At 46.8% G+C, this 14,433-nt stretch overlaps 1 protein-coding gene and 1 non-coding gene across 2 annotated transcripts in view; one reads left to right on the top strand and one right to left on the bottom strand.

Annotated features, from left to right (window-relative positions):
- Cd109 (CD109 molecule) overlaps positions 1-3,680 on the bottom strand; it is a 183,234-nt gene extending 179,554 nt beyond the window's left edge. The window contains exon 1 of the mRNA XM_023710578.1: positions 3,633-3,680. Coding sequence (XP_023566346.1) covers positions 3,633-3,680 — 48 coding nt within the window. The remainder of the gene's footprint in view (positions 1-3,632) is intronic.
- Positions 457-577, top strand: LOC111815288. The gene has a single exon (XR_002820007.1). It is a non-coding gene; the product is annotated as a U6atac minor spliceosomal RNA (small nuclear RNA).
- Positions 3,681-14,433: the final 10,753 nt, after the last annotated feature.

Raw genomic sequence — 14,433 nt, 5'->3', positions numbered from 1 at the left:
GTGCCTCTAATCCCAGCACTCAAGAGGCAGAGGCAGGAGGATCGCCATGAATTCAAGGCCAACCCAGGGTACAAAGTGAGTTCAAAGCTAGCCTGGACTGTTAGCAAGACCCTGCCTCAAAAAACAAAATCCTGAATTTGTAGAAATTATAATATACATTTCTATAGTGTAGCTTATCTCAATGGTAATAACAAGCAAAAATCTACTTGCATGTGTTTTACATTAATTTCAAAATATGTGTTAAAGTTGAATTGGCAGCTTAACTTTTGCTGATGGAGAACAGTACCATTTTCTGTGGTGTGTTCTTTGCTGTAGCATAACTAGGTAGTGGCAGTAGAGGCGGCAACAGTACAGCCGCAGCAGGGCTTTGGAAGCTTGGAGCTTGGGGTTTTTAGTCAATGCTAAATTGCTAACCAATAACATATATCATACCAAAGTGACATTTGACCTAAAGTTGTGTAGTATGAAAAGAAAGGTTAGCACTCCTTTTGACAATAACAGAAGAGACTCTTGGGTCTGACAACATACCTACAGTTTGATCTGCTCCCTAAACTGGTGTGTGTGTGTGTGTGTGTGTGTGTGTGTGTGTGTTCTATGGTGCTAGAATTATACAGTCTTCCTCTGCAAAATAATCTAATGTACAAATGCTGAAGTAAATGTCATTAGTCGAGGTAGTCCTTAGAAAGGACTATTGTTTCATTGCACCTGGCTTATATACATACAAAATCAAAGTTAGCTTCAATGGTAACATCTCTATTTTTTAAATTTTTTGTCTATTAATTTATTTGGTATAGGGTTTCGCTAGGCAGCTCAGATTCAGTGATTCTCCTGGCTCAGCCTTCCCAGCACTGGGATTACAGGTGTGTGCCACCACGCCCAGTTTTGGTGGCCTGCCTGGTGCAGTATGCAGTACTTGGGGTTGAACCCAGAGCCTTCACCTGCCAGGCAGGTGCTTAGACCACTCACTGAGCCATCTCCTCGGTCCCGATAATATCTTCAGTCATCAGCACAATGCAAGTGAAAGCCACAGTGAGCCATTGTATGCTGACCAGAAGGTTGAGAATTCGAATTGGCAGAGGTAAGAAACTCAAACTCATGAAGGTTGCTAGTAACTGTAATATAGTACAGACACTTGGGAAAGCTGTTAGCAGTGTACCCTTTTTTTTGAGACAGGGTCTCTCCATATGGTTCAGGGTGGCCTTGAACTCACTATGGAACTGTCTAGCTTCAAACTCACAGCGATCCTTCTGCCTCAGCCTCCCGAGCGACAGCCCATCACCATGCCCAGCGGCAGTGTACTTTTGAGTTAAGCGCACATTATCCCACAACCTCTCCATCTGGGGCCACCACTCCTGTCCCACACTCCGTGGAGAACTCTCTCCCGTCTCACTGAGTGACGGGGTTGGAAATGCCTTGTTCCATGGGATGCTCCGGAACCCATCCTCGGCGCTCCCTGTTTGGCTGCTCACCTGCCTTACCTCGCCACATTCACCACCTAGGCCTGCTCACCTCTGACCCTGACTTCAGCCGCTGCCCATCCTGGGTGACTTCCTGTCCAGCACCACCTCCCTGGGTTCCCTGAACTCCCAGTATCCCATGACTTCCTCCCTCCCTTGCACGCCATGTGCACATCCTGTGCCTGAGTTGACCACACCAGGCACCCTTCCTGCTCGGCTCTGCCTACCCTGACTTCAGCCCTTCACCTTTCCTTTTTTTTTTTTTTTAAATCAAATCTTATTGATACATTTTAGATACACACAATGAGCACATGCGTCACAGAGCATCTGGATGTGTATGTTCTATCACTTGGGTTGTTTTTCCATTCCCCTCCCTTCAACCTGCCTCTCCTCTCCATTTACAAAAGCTTTTCCATGTTTCCCTTCTTTTCTCATTTTTCTTTTACTTTTTCCTTCTTTTTTCTCCTCCCTTCTGCCTTCCCTTCCTTTCCCTTTACTTTGTTGTGGAAAATTTCACCAATGCACTAAAAAAGAAGTGTATGGTGAGCGTCCATGTAGCTAGTTATCTCAGCCACGCTTGTTTCATTTATTTTTCTGATATTTTGAAGCAAATCCAAAATGTCAGGTCATTCAAGAATAAATATTTCTTTTCTTTTTTTTTTTTTTTTTTTTTCTTTTTTGAGACAGGGTCTCTCCATGCAGTTCAGACTGGCCTTGAGCTCACTTTGTAGCCCAGGCTGGTCTCCAACTTGCCATGATCCTCCTGTCTCAGCCTCCCAAGTGTTGGAATTACAGGCGTGCACCACACCTGGCTAAGAGTAAATATTTCTGAATGTATTGCTAAAAGATAAAGATACTTCTTAAACATAATTACAGTACTGTTGTCACAGTAGCCTTTACCCTACACAGTGTATATCATATCCTCTATCCAGTCGTTTGTTTTGTTGTTTGTTCATGTCAGGGTCCCAGAGTGGTGGTGCACACCCGTGGTTCCAGCCCTCGGGAGGCTGGGGCAGGAGGATCACTGCTTGCTCAAGGCAGCCTGGGCTGCCTAGTGAGTCCAAGGCCAGTCTGAATCACATAATGAAATCCTGTCTCAAACAAAACAAGCCAGGGCCCCAGTAATGTCCACCCTCTCCCAAAGATTGAAATGTTCCTCGTGACTTTTAATCCATAGATGCCTGCTCCCTTTTCTTTTCTTACTGTTTCTATCCCTGTTTTTATCATCTAGCATATGCTTCTGCCATGTCTACTGTGAATTGGTAATTGGTGTACCTAGAGATTTAATCAGATTATGGTTCTTTGCTGATTTTTCACAGATGAGAAATAACTTCAATTCATCATACAGAACCTCAGTGTCTAATGTCCAGGAGATAATGGTGTCTGTAGCTCAGTAGTAGTGGTCTCCTCACCCGCTCAAGGCCTGGGCTGAAGCCACAGCACCAGGCTGCTTTGTCCCAAGCAAATCCTAAGGGTCCTGAGTACTTCACATGTACTAGCTCAGTCAGATCTTTCTGACAGCCTCAACACAGGCAAAATGCTTGACTGGTTCCAAGCATATAGTAAGTGCTCAATAAATATTACCTGTTGCTTGTGGTATTAAGCTCAATACTCTACCCGCTATTGTACTCATTGTGTTTGTTCTTGGAGCCACCTCAAGCCGTTTACAGTGCCTGGACTGCCTGCACTCAGGATCTGGTGTCTAGACCTCCACACTTCCTGCTGCCTTTCGTTGCTTTTTTTTTTTTAATCCTGCCTAAAGTTTATTTGTACAAAGAGCACAGGAGGACACTATCCCCCCACAGATGGTACCCCAGGGGTCACACCAGTCCTTCTGTTTTTACTTTAGCAGATAAGAGGCTTTTACTGTGGAACCTTCATGGGGGCCTGGGCACCTTTGGTGGCCAGGGCTGGAGCAGAAGTCAGAGCCTGGGCCTTTGTTGGAGCAGAGGCTGGAGCCTTGGCCTGGGCTGGAGCAGAAGCTGGAGCCTGGGCCTTTGGCCGGCAAGGCCTGCAACCCTTGGCAGTGCGGGCACAGATACGCTTCCCAAGTTTGGGGTGGGCAAAATAGGCAAGTTGAGTGAGCCTGCAGTTTCCTTCCTCTGGAATGATCTTTGGCTTGCCAAGGCCCTTGATAGCCTCGGTGCATGCGCTCTTAACTTTGGCATTGTTTACTTGCATCTTCTTGAAGCCCTTCTTGTTCTGCTTCTTGGCAAAACCCATGTTCCTAAGAAACTTGGGATCTACTCCCTTCAGAGATTTGTATTTTCGTTACCGAGGTTTCTTGATGCCATTTCTGTGCCATTTTCGCGACTGGTTGCGCGCGGTGTGGTTCCTGGAGTTGGCTGTAATTGCACTGTAAGCTGCGGCTGCCAAGCGCCTGGAACTGGAGGCCTTTTGTTGCTTTTGTTTGGCTTGCTCACCTGGCTGGCGGCTTCCTGCTCAGTGAGGACATTCACTGACCGCCTGACCCCAAACAGGCTAGATGTTGTCTCTGTCCCTGTTATGCCTACGTAGGTAGCACTTGACCTTATTGTTGTCTTTGGGCAAAAAAGAAAGGAGGTCAGTGTTATACGTGGGATCTCATTAAATCCCTGTACAGCCCAGGGAGACCACGGGGGCCTGTTCTCGGTGGAGCTAAGAAATCAGAAAATAAAAACTATTCAGCAGGGGCTGGTGAGATGGCTCAGTGGTCTAAAGCACCTACTTAGAACAAGCTAATCTCAAGCACAGGGACCGCGGTTCAATCCCCCAGCACCACATGCCAGCCAGCCCTGCCCCCTGGTGGGGTGAGCTGGCCACACACACACACACACATAAATAAATAAAAAATTAAAAATAAAAAAAAAACTATTTAGCAGCATTGCTAGAGAGACACAGCGTGAAGATTGAAGCCAAGATCCATTTCCAGGTCTTCACTTTAAGTTAACTGTGTTTTGTTTTGTTTTCTCCGAATGCCTTCAGGGCAGGTTTGGCTGGCTTGAGTTGTGGTGATCGAACCACAGCAGCCTGAGCCTGACTGCTCCGTGGAAGCAGCCACTTAAAGAGCTGAGCTAAGGGGCAGGCCTTCGTCCAAATCACACTTGCTCAGCCCTTTATCCTTAAGGGCCACAATGGGACCCAGCTGTGCAAGCCTCACTTCTCCACTGGGATCTGGTTTTCCCACCATGGCGTTTGTGATTCTAAGTGTGAATTGTTAGCGGAGAAATTCCAGAGGGCATCTAGGACCTTTGGCAGGGTGGGCCCTCCTCAACTTGTGCCCCTAAGACAGCACCCAGGAGGACTTCCCATCCCAAATTCAAGAGGAAAACGTCACAGTTAATACATCACCAGCATGCGAGTCTCCCCAGAAATAGTTTCATGGAAAATTCTTCCATCGAGTGCCATGTAGAGAACAAGATGAGATGGATCCCCCCACCCCAGGCTGGCTCAGCTTGCCTGCAGAGCAGGTGAGGTGAGGCTCAAGGAAGAGGGATTCGAAACACAGCCTCCTGAGCCTCAGCGCTCTGCCTCAACAGGCTCTGAAAGAACTCAGCCCATGGGCAGAGCAGAATTAAGGACTCTTGTTCTCCTCTTGCTGCTAATGTCCACAATGCGTCCATCCAGTGAAAGCATTCAGTGGTCGGTGGATAACTGGTGGTTTTGACTGTACGATAGGAGAAGAAGAGTTCTTCCTCCTCCTAGAACTCTCTTCGAGCTCTAAGAGGGGAGTTCTAAGAGGAGAAAGTCCAGCTAATGCTAGGCCTTTTCCGAAGCTGGGCCTTCCTAAGTCCCGTCCCGCCTCCAGGGAAAAACTGAATTTCTGGTCCAATTCCTTTGGCTACCCCACCAATTCACCATGTGCCCTGGCCCAGCCTCTCAGAAAAATTCTCCCGGAAGTTCTGGCCTCCCAGGTCTTTCTATGGCAAAAAAGCAGAAGGGTTGTTTTTTTTTTTTTTTGCTCCGAATGCCTTCAGGGCAGGTTTGGCTGGCTTGCGTTGTGGGGATCAGACCTCAGCAGCCTGAGCCTGACTGCTCTGTGGAAGCAGCCACTTAAGGAGCTGAGCTAAGGGGCAGGCCCCCCAGTTGACTGTGTTTTTTCCGTCACATTACTCCACGCTCCTCAGAATAAAGCACATTTTAGAAGCTGACATTTGCTTCGATGGCTGCCCTATTCCTTATGTAAGCATGATCTTGATTTGAGCATAACATCAGAGTGGTGAGTGCTGGGGGTCTTCTCTTAGTCATACAGACTTGCTTTTCTTTCTTTTTTCTTTTCTTTCTTTTTTTTCTTCCTTGCCAGGGAAGCACTTATTCCACTGAGCCATCTCCCAGCCCACAGACTTGCTTTTCTGAGGTCAGTTTCATAGATTCTTTTTTTTTTTTTTTTTTTTTTTGTTCCTCGAATGCCTTCAGGGCACTTTTGGAGAGCTGGAGAGATGTGAGGTTTGAACTCCAGCAACCTGAGGCTGACAGCTTTGTGGAAGCAGCCACTTAAAGGCCTGAGCTAGGGCCAGGCCCCCGTTTCATAGATTCTTACAAATTCAGGGTGCATTTTGTTCCACCACAATACTTTCTTGAAATAAGTTTTCTCTAATTAAACATATTAATAAACCAGGCACGGTGTCCCACACCTGTAATCCCAGCACTGGGGAGGCTGAGGCTGGAGGATCATTGTAAGTTCAAGACCAGCCTGGGCTACAAAATGAGCTCAAGACCAACCTGAATTGCATAGCAAGACCCTGCCTCAAAAAAGAGGGCTGAGGAGATAGCTCAGTAGAATAAGCGCTTGCCTGGCAAGCACAAGATCCTGAGTTCAATCCCCAGTACTGAAAAAAAAAACCCAAAAAAGACTTGTATCACGAGTGTTTCCATAAAACTAGTAACAATTTATTTTTAATATTTCTTAAAGCCTTATAGTCACATTTTATGACATCTTCAGAGGCTTTTTATTTTCTGATTATTGCCTGGGCTTCAAAAAGTTAAGGTTGGGGGCTGGTGAGATAGCTCAGTGGTCTAAAGCGCCTACTTGGAACAAGCTTAGCAAAGCACAGGGACCGCGGTTCAATCCCCAGCACCACATGCCAGCCAGCCCCGCCCCCTGGTGGGCTGAGCTGGCCACACACACACACACACACACACACAAATAACTAAATAAAATTTAAAAAAAAAAAAAAAAAAGTTAAGGTTGCCTGATCCATAACTCCTAGATCACAGTCTTTAATAATCTGAGCCGTTTCCCTCACCTTTCTTTGACCTTCCAGGCTTCCTTCCAGCCCCACATCACACATGAAGGCTGTATGCTAACCCAAATCAAGCATTCTCTGAGGGAAACCTAATGACATACAATGAGGAAGGTAAATAAAGATACAGTGGAATGATGACATCATAAGGGTCATATAAAGTTGTTTAAAGTAAAAAAATTACTGACAACTTTTATATGTCTTTCACTCACTTCCACACCGAGTATTTATGCAAGGCCTATTCAGTCTTTAAACTTACCTTAAATCTGCCCTTTTCTGTCCACTGCATTTGCTTTTCCTGTAATTTGGCCCACCTTTGTCTGTTAACTGAAAAACTGCAGCCTCAGGCCCCTGGCTCCACCACACAGCAGGAAGTGAGTGGCAGGCAAGCGAAGGCTCCTCTGTGCTGACGGCTGCTCTCCATGACTGGAATCACCTCTACCTCCTATCAGATAGCAGGCCTAGAGCCTCATAGACAACCCCACGTGGTTCTCATAAGCACGCGAACCCCACTCTGAACTGCGGATGCAAGGGATCTCAGTTGTGCTCTCCTGAGAATCTAAAGCCTGATGATCTTACTCCGAGCTGAGGCAGTTGTGCTGGCACTGGGGACCCACTGCGAATGCGCAATAACATGAGCAGAGAGGTGTGAATACAGAGACTGTAATAAATCAGTTGCAGGCAGACTTATTAAAATTGTGTCAGCAAATGGCTCATGACAGCTAAGTTGCATTTGGTGGCAGTCTTTATCATGTCAAGTGATTTGATGTACTTCAGTTGTAGAGCTGCCACTGGTGCCAGGTTTAAAAGCGGATTCTTGACATTTATTTTAGTCTACATCTGGCCTGTCTGTTATTTTATTTACCATTTCTACCTTTGCCTCTTTCCTTCATTGGGCAGTTTTAGTACGTCCTCGAGGCAATGCCTAGCTAAAATGAGTAAAAGACATCCTTGGAGAGGTTTTTTGAAAATGGAGAGGGCTGGGGAGATAGCTCAGTAGAATAAGCACTTGCCTGGCAAGCGCAGGGTCCTGAGTTCAATCCCCGGTACCGCAAAAAGAAAAAGAAAGGAAGGAAGGAAGAAAGAGAAAAAAGAAAATGGAGAAAGATCCAGTGATGAGGCAGCAGAACGCTCAGCCTGCTGACAGGAAAACTCCACTTAAAAGAAAATATCGGGCCTGGGGAGCTAGCTCAGTCGAATAAGTGCTTGCCTAGCAAGTACAAGGTCCTGAGTTCAATCCCAGGTACCACAAAAAAAAAAAAAAAAAAAAAAGAAAATACCAAGACCTCTGCTTCCACTTTGAGTTCATTGCAGTAGGTGATTCCCATTCTCCAGGCCCACTCTGTGTGTATACGTGGCAGTTGGCTCCCCAGTGACACCATGAAGCCTTCAAAACTGTCTCATCACAGGGAAAGCCAGCACCATGCACTAAAGGATACATTTTTGGAGTGTTTCAATACAAAACAAAAACAGTGAACACGAAGACCAGAAGCAGTTGTTGAAGGCCACCACTTCACCATGCGTGTCTGCACTGAGAGCGTCGTTCTTAGCGGCCCACCGCGTTGCTGAAGCTAGGAAGCTCTACTCATGGTGAGGCATTGGTCCTGTGCTAAAGATACCTGTCACGATTATTCAGGGGAGGCTGCGGGTCAAAGGGTGTCACATCTTCCTCTCAGCTGGCACTTCAACTTGATGGATGATATTGACACACAGTTATTAGAGAGGACTCTAGCTCACCGTGGTACCCAGCCCAGGTTCTTGACTTTACCAGTGTTGACAACAAGGCAAGAAGACATACCTTGCTGAATACATATTTTTTGAGGAGCAGTTGCACAAGGTTATGTTCCGCTGCAAGTGTATTCAAGTCTTGGAATGATTCTATTTTTTTTTTTTTCTATATTTTTTAGGGAAGGGTCTACAGGGTGTGCAGAGTCTCATTACTAGATCAGAGTCATAGTGATTCTCCTGTTTATAGCCTCCCAAGTGCTGGGATTACAAGGGTGCGCCACCACACACAGTCTCAAGAAAACCGAATTGGTCATTTGGTACATGTACAGATTGGGCAACTGCCATGATAGCTAGCTTTCTAGTGTCTCTGCTTGAGTCAGAGGGAAATGCTGGCTGTCACCTGAACTTACTGTTTTGCAGGGTGTGATTAAAATGATCAGCCACAGGGGCCAGCCAGATGGCTCAGCAGACTACAGCGCCTTCTTAGGCAGAGCGCAGAGACCGAGGTTCAATCCCCAGCATGCAGTGCCAGCCCTGCCTCCAGGGCATGCTGAGACAGTGATTGAGACTGGGCGTGGTGGCGCTCACCTGTAATCCCAGGGCTTGGGAGGCTGAAAACAGGAGGATCACTACGAGTCCGATCTATGTAGTGAGACCCTGTAGACCCTGTACTAAAGACATTTTTTAAAAGATCAACCACATTAAAATCATCCCGCTAACCCATGTCTGTTTGAGCGGCTCTGTGAGGAAAGGGATGTGAAGCACGTGTCTTAGAGAAGTGGGGTGGCTTTATATCTCACTGGACAGGACACTTGGGCCTTTGACACACTCACTCTGTTCAACAGCAAGCTCACTCTGTCACTGCAATGTTAAGGATGTTCAAGTCAACAGGTAAAGTGGCTGCCTTCAAAACCGAACTGGAATCCTGGGGACAAGTAAACACTGGGATTGGGGGGCATGTTCTGAATATTTGCAGAGATTTTGAAAGAGACTGAGCTGGAGCCATCTTCTCCCAGCTGGTGCCTGAGTACCTGTCTCAGTTTTCAGAAGAGCTGAAACATTACTTCCCAGCCACCGAAGACCCCAAACCGGAAAGGAATAGACCCAGGATGCCTTTTGAGTAAGCCAAGTCAATACCCTTTGACTCTGTGCCAGAAGAGGATGAACTTCTTGAGGTGGCCTTAAAATTATGTTTGAGATCGTTGCAAGTCTCCATGTGTTCTAGATTAAAGTCAAGGCCGACTACCCTGAGGTACCAGGAGAGCACTGCAAAGCCGCTGCCAACGTCCTGTCATTGTGAAGCAGGGTTTGTGGCAGCGACAGCATCTAAAATGAAGTGATAGGACAGTGAACCTAGGCAGCACAGGTGGGGGCCACTGTCCCCCACCTCTTAGATGGGCTCATCTAGCTGAAGGAAAGGCCAGGTTGTGCATTATGGTGCATCGTATATTGATTCTGTCATATGTTACGATCTGATAATAGTGGATACAAATACACAGTGTAGTGTAGTGTAACAGGCTTCAGTCATTCCAACCGCAACCCCAGGTCTGTGAGAAACCTGGTGTTAAAAAGGTCAGGGACTGCTGCCCTAAATGACCTTGAACCTGCACTTGGTCCCTACACTCGCACACGCTTCTTGAGTCAGTGTTTGTCACAGAACAATAGGGCATGCGGTTTGCTTGTTCGTTTTGTGGTGCTAAAGATCAGAGCCAGGGCTTTACCCATGTTAGACCAGAGTTCTACCACTGAGCTATATCCCTGGCGCTCTCGATTTTATCTTTAGGCATCTTACTAAATTGCTGAGGCTAGTGTGGATCTTTGTATCTTCCTGTGAGCGCTCTCTTACCCCTAGCACCCTGGGTTATAGGTGTGTGCCACCATGCCCAGCCAAATACACTCTTTAAAACAAAAAATCACCTGTAGTCACTCCATCACTAAAGTAGATATAGAAACTTTTAAATAGTACTTGATAAAGCAGATATACTACTTTTATCTGAATTTTTCTTGTGCCAAAGTATTTAACTTTTTTTTTCTTGAGATAGGGTCTCAATAAAGTGCCCATGCCAGCCTTGAGTTTGTGATCCTGATGCAGCCTCCAAGTAACTGTGATACAGGCATGTGCCACAGTGTCCAGCTTAAAAATTAACTTCTTTTTCATATATTTGGTACAGGGTCTCACTACAGCAGCTCGGACTCATAGTGATCCTCCTGTCTCAGCCTCCCCAGTGCTGGGATAACAGGCATGGGCCACCATGCCCAATTTTGGTGGCCAGCTCAGCATGCATGTGGTACTGGGGATTGAACTCAGGACCTTGTGCTTGCCAGGCAGTTGTTTATGCCACTGAGAATTCTCCCCACCCCCAAGAAAGGATTTTTTAAAAGGCAGCATGTTCTGTAAAATATGCCTTGCGAAGGACTGCTGCCCATTTGACTGGAGCAGAGAGCAAATCTGGGTCAATTCAGGTGAAAGAGTACCACCCTAGTATCCCCTAGTTGTTGAGGGCTGATTAGACCCACAGTCTCCAAAGGAGTGCATGCCAAAAGCAAATAAATGAGACAAATAAAATGATTTTAGGGTTCCAGGAGAATCCAAGCCCTCTCACAGAGATTTTTCTGGGGCTTTAGACAAAGAACTTCTCTGGGCTGCCTGCATTTATTAGCTTTTCAAGCAAAGGAGGGAAAAATGCTGGGGAGATAGCTCAACGACATAAGCACCTGCCTGGCAAGTACAAGGTCCAGCATTTGATCCCTCATACAAAAAATAATATATATATTTGAAGAATATATATATAATATTGAAGAAAATGCAGGAGTCTGGGCCGGACTTGGGAACCCCTTTGAGGACTTCTTCTCCAAGTAATACACTGTGTTAATCTAGGAGAATTGTGTTATCTCCAGGAAGGCTTTCACCACAGAAGGCTAGAGCTGCAGTCTCCTTTTCATTAATTGGGGTTGGAGCCCAAACATGCTCAGCCATGGTCTTACCTTGTCCTTTGAGGCATCCGGCTTCACAGGCCTCGGCAGGACCAGCGACTCCCAGAGGTTCTCCTACTCTGAGTCTGCTGCCCATCTCCAGGCAAGGCCCAAGCTTTGGATAGCCTCACGTGTAACATGAAAAGCCAGTTGCTTAATATTAAATCCTGCTCGGAGCAGCTTCCTAGTCGGTTCCATCAAAAGAGAATGAATGGAGCCTTAGAAATAGTTCTCAAGCCAGGTGTGGTGGCACAAGCCTGTAATCCCAGCACTTGGAGGCTGAGACTAGAGGATTGCCAGGTGTTAAAAATTAGAAAGGAGGGCTGGAGAGATAGCTCAGCAGTCTAACCGCCTACCTGGCAAGCACAAGGACCTAGGTTCAATCCCCGGTACGGTTTACCATGCCAGGTGTACCGTGCTGTCTACCGAGACCAGGTGTGGTGGCGCACCCTGTAATCTCTGTAATCTCAGTGCTGGGGAGGCTGAAAACAGGAGGATCCCTATGAGTGTAAACTGTATAGGGGGACCCTGTATAAATAATAATAATAATAATAATAATAATAATAATAAAAGGAAGAGGGCCAGCCAAATAGCTCAGCGGATTAAAGCACCTGCAAGCAGGCACAGGGGCCAGGGGTTCAGTCCCCGGGCCTGCCATGCCAGCCTGCCCCTGGGCACACTGAGACGGCAATTGAGGCTGGGCATAGTGGCATACGCTTGTAATCCCAGCTCTTCAGAGGCTGTCTGATCTAATAGTGAGACCCTGAACACCCTGTAGACCCTTCCCTAAAATACAAAAAATAAATAAACGTTAGGAAGAAAGGGAGGGAGGGAGGCAGGCAGATCTGGACCTAACTGGCAGAAGCACCGTGATGCTCACAGCCATGCCCCTGAAACAGGACGCAGGAAAACAATACCAAGTGAGAACTTTCTGCTGACTTGCACAGAGTACAAACCGACTGCAGTTGGCAGCTGTGAAGACAGGCGTGCGGGCAAGTGAGGTCACAGTGTATTAATGTGTACCCAAGTGGAGTTGGGCCACTTTCATTAATGTTTCAGTCTGAATCAGTTCATCTGAAACAGCACCAAGACCTCTTGCTTGAGGTTAGGTCGGTGAAAACAGCGGAACCCAAGTAGCGAGGAAACACATTTCTGTGTAGTATTGATTGTCCTCACCTGATAAAAGCAGCCGAATCTTCATGGACATGTATTTAATTTGTCATTGCCTAATGAAATGTATGCTCATGCTTTTGTTCTGATGGGGCTGGTGTTATAGGCAGCTGAGTTAGGTAGAAATATTGTAAGCAGTCAGACAGGGCTGAGCCCTCAGCAGGAGCCAGTATGGAGGGCCAAATGCCTCAGAGAGACACACTTCTTTTGTGGGTCAGACAGCAAGACAAAGATCAAACAAATGCTTACCTCCCTAAAGGTAAACATCCAGGATTGACATTCTAAATAGGTGTCTCCCCTTGAGGAAACCAGGAAGTCACTGACCCAGCCCCCTACAGGAAGAGCCCCTGTTCTGTATTCATGCCTGCTTGCTACTGACGTCTGTGACTCGCTTCCCTATTTGGTCCTGGATTTAATCGATTTTACCTGAGCAACTATACTTATAATCTTATTGGTTGACCAGTTTTGTCCCACTTCATGCCCACCCAGTGATTTCCCTTGTTCTCCACCTTAGACCCGCTTCACCACATGGTTTTGCTCTATGAAAATCCCTGGAGAAAGATAGATTTGAGGGCAACCTGCTCAGGCCCCTGTCTGTCCCTCTCAGACAGAAGTTTTCTTTCCCCCAATAAATATATTCTGCTCTTAACCTCTGTTCCTAAAATTCATTCTTTGGTTTTAAGAGCTCAAACTTTTTTTTTTCCCCCCTGGATCCAGGGATTGAACTCAGGCCCTTGTGCTTGCCAGTGAAGCACTTATTCCACTGAGCCATCTCCCCGGCCCCCTATTCTTTGGTTTTAGAAAACACAAACTCAGCCCAGGTTATCTTTCAGGTCGGGAGTTTGCTTCCCCAATATCCTGTTTGAGGTTAGGTCAGAGAAAACAATGGAAGCCCTGAGTAGCAAGGAAACTCGCATTTCTATGTGATAGTGATGTGCCCTAACCCAATAAAAGCACCTGTGTCTTCAAAGGCATGTATTTAATTTGTCATCGCCTGATGAAACGTGTGTTCGTACTTTCATCCTTATGGTTCTGGGGTCCAGCACAGGACTGTGTGTGCATGTACACCAGGTTCCTAGGCAGGCACCCTCCCTCTGGGTTGTATCCCCAGCGCAGGTATCTGTGACTTTAAATAGATTCATGGCTGTTGTTATTGTTGCACCAATGTCTATGAGTTTGTGTGTGTGTGTGTGTGTGTGTGTGTGTGTGTGTGTGTGTGTTTTCTGGGGCTGGAGCTCAGGGCCTCTCACATGCTAGGCAAGTGTTCTGTTGCTGAACTGTAGCTCCAGGCTGGAATGTAATTGGGTTGTGGCTTTTTTTTTTTAAACAGGATCTTGCTGTGTAGTCCAGGCTGGCCTCGAACTCATGGCTATCCTCTGTCGTCCTCCCTCAGCCTCCAGAGTGCTGGGATCAGAAGTACATGCCGCCACACCATGGCTGGCTGGCTGGTTGGGTTGGGTTCAGTTAGGTTCGGTTCAGCTTGGTTTGGTTTGCTTGAGGCCCGAGTCTCACTGTGTTGCCCACACTGGTCCCGAACTCCTGAGCTCAAGGAACCCTTCCCCAGCCTCAGCTTCCTCAGGTAGCTGGAGTTAGTTATAGCTCCCCCAGATTTTAAATGGCCACTTAACAGTCAGTGTTTACCGAATGTCCCCTTGTCCCTACAAGGCTGATTGCCCTCAGCTTCCTATAGCCTCATGCTTGCCAATTCCACAGCTCCATAACATGTTTAAAAAGGAAATCAGTCCATGGGCCTTCTCTTAAATAAAAAAATGAGGGCAGAGCCCTCCTGTCACATGATCGCCCTTCCTCGCTCCTCCTGGCTGCTCTGCCTTCCCTGCGCAGCTTCTCTTTTGGCTGTGGGCCCTTTAAGCTCAGTAACTCCT

This window comes from Octodon degus, unplaced genomic scaffold (assembly GCF_000260255.1).
Source record: "Octodon degus isolate 3935 unplaced genomic scaffold, OctDeg1.0 scaffold00001, whole genome shotgun sequence".
Lineage (NCBI taxonomy): Eukaryota > Metazoa > Chordata > Mammalia > Rodentia > Octodontidae > Octodon > Octodon degus.
This window is presented reverse-complemented; position numbering and strand designations above follow the sequence as displayed.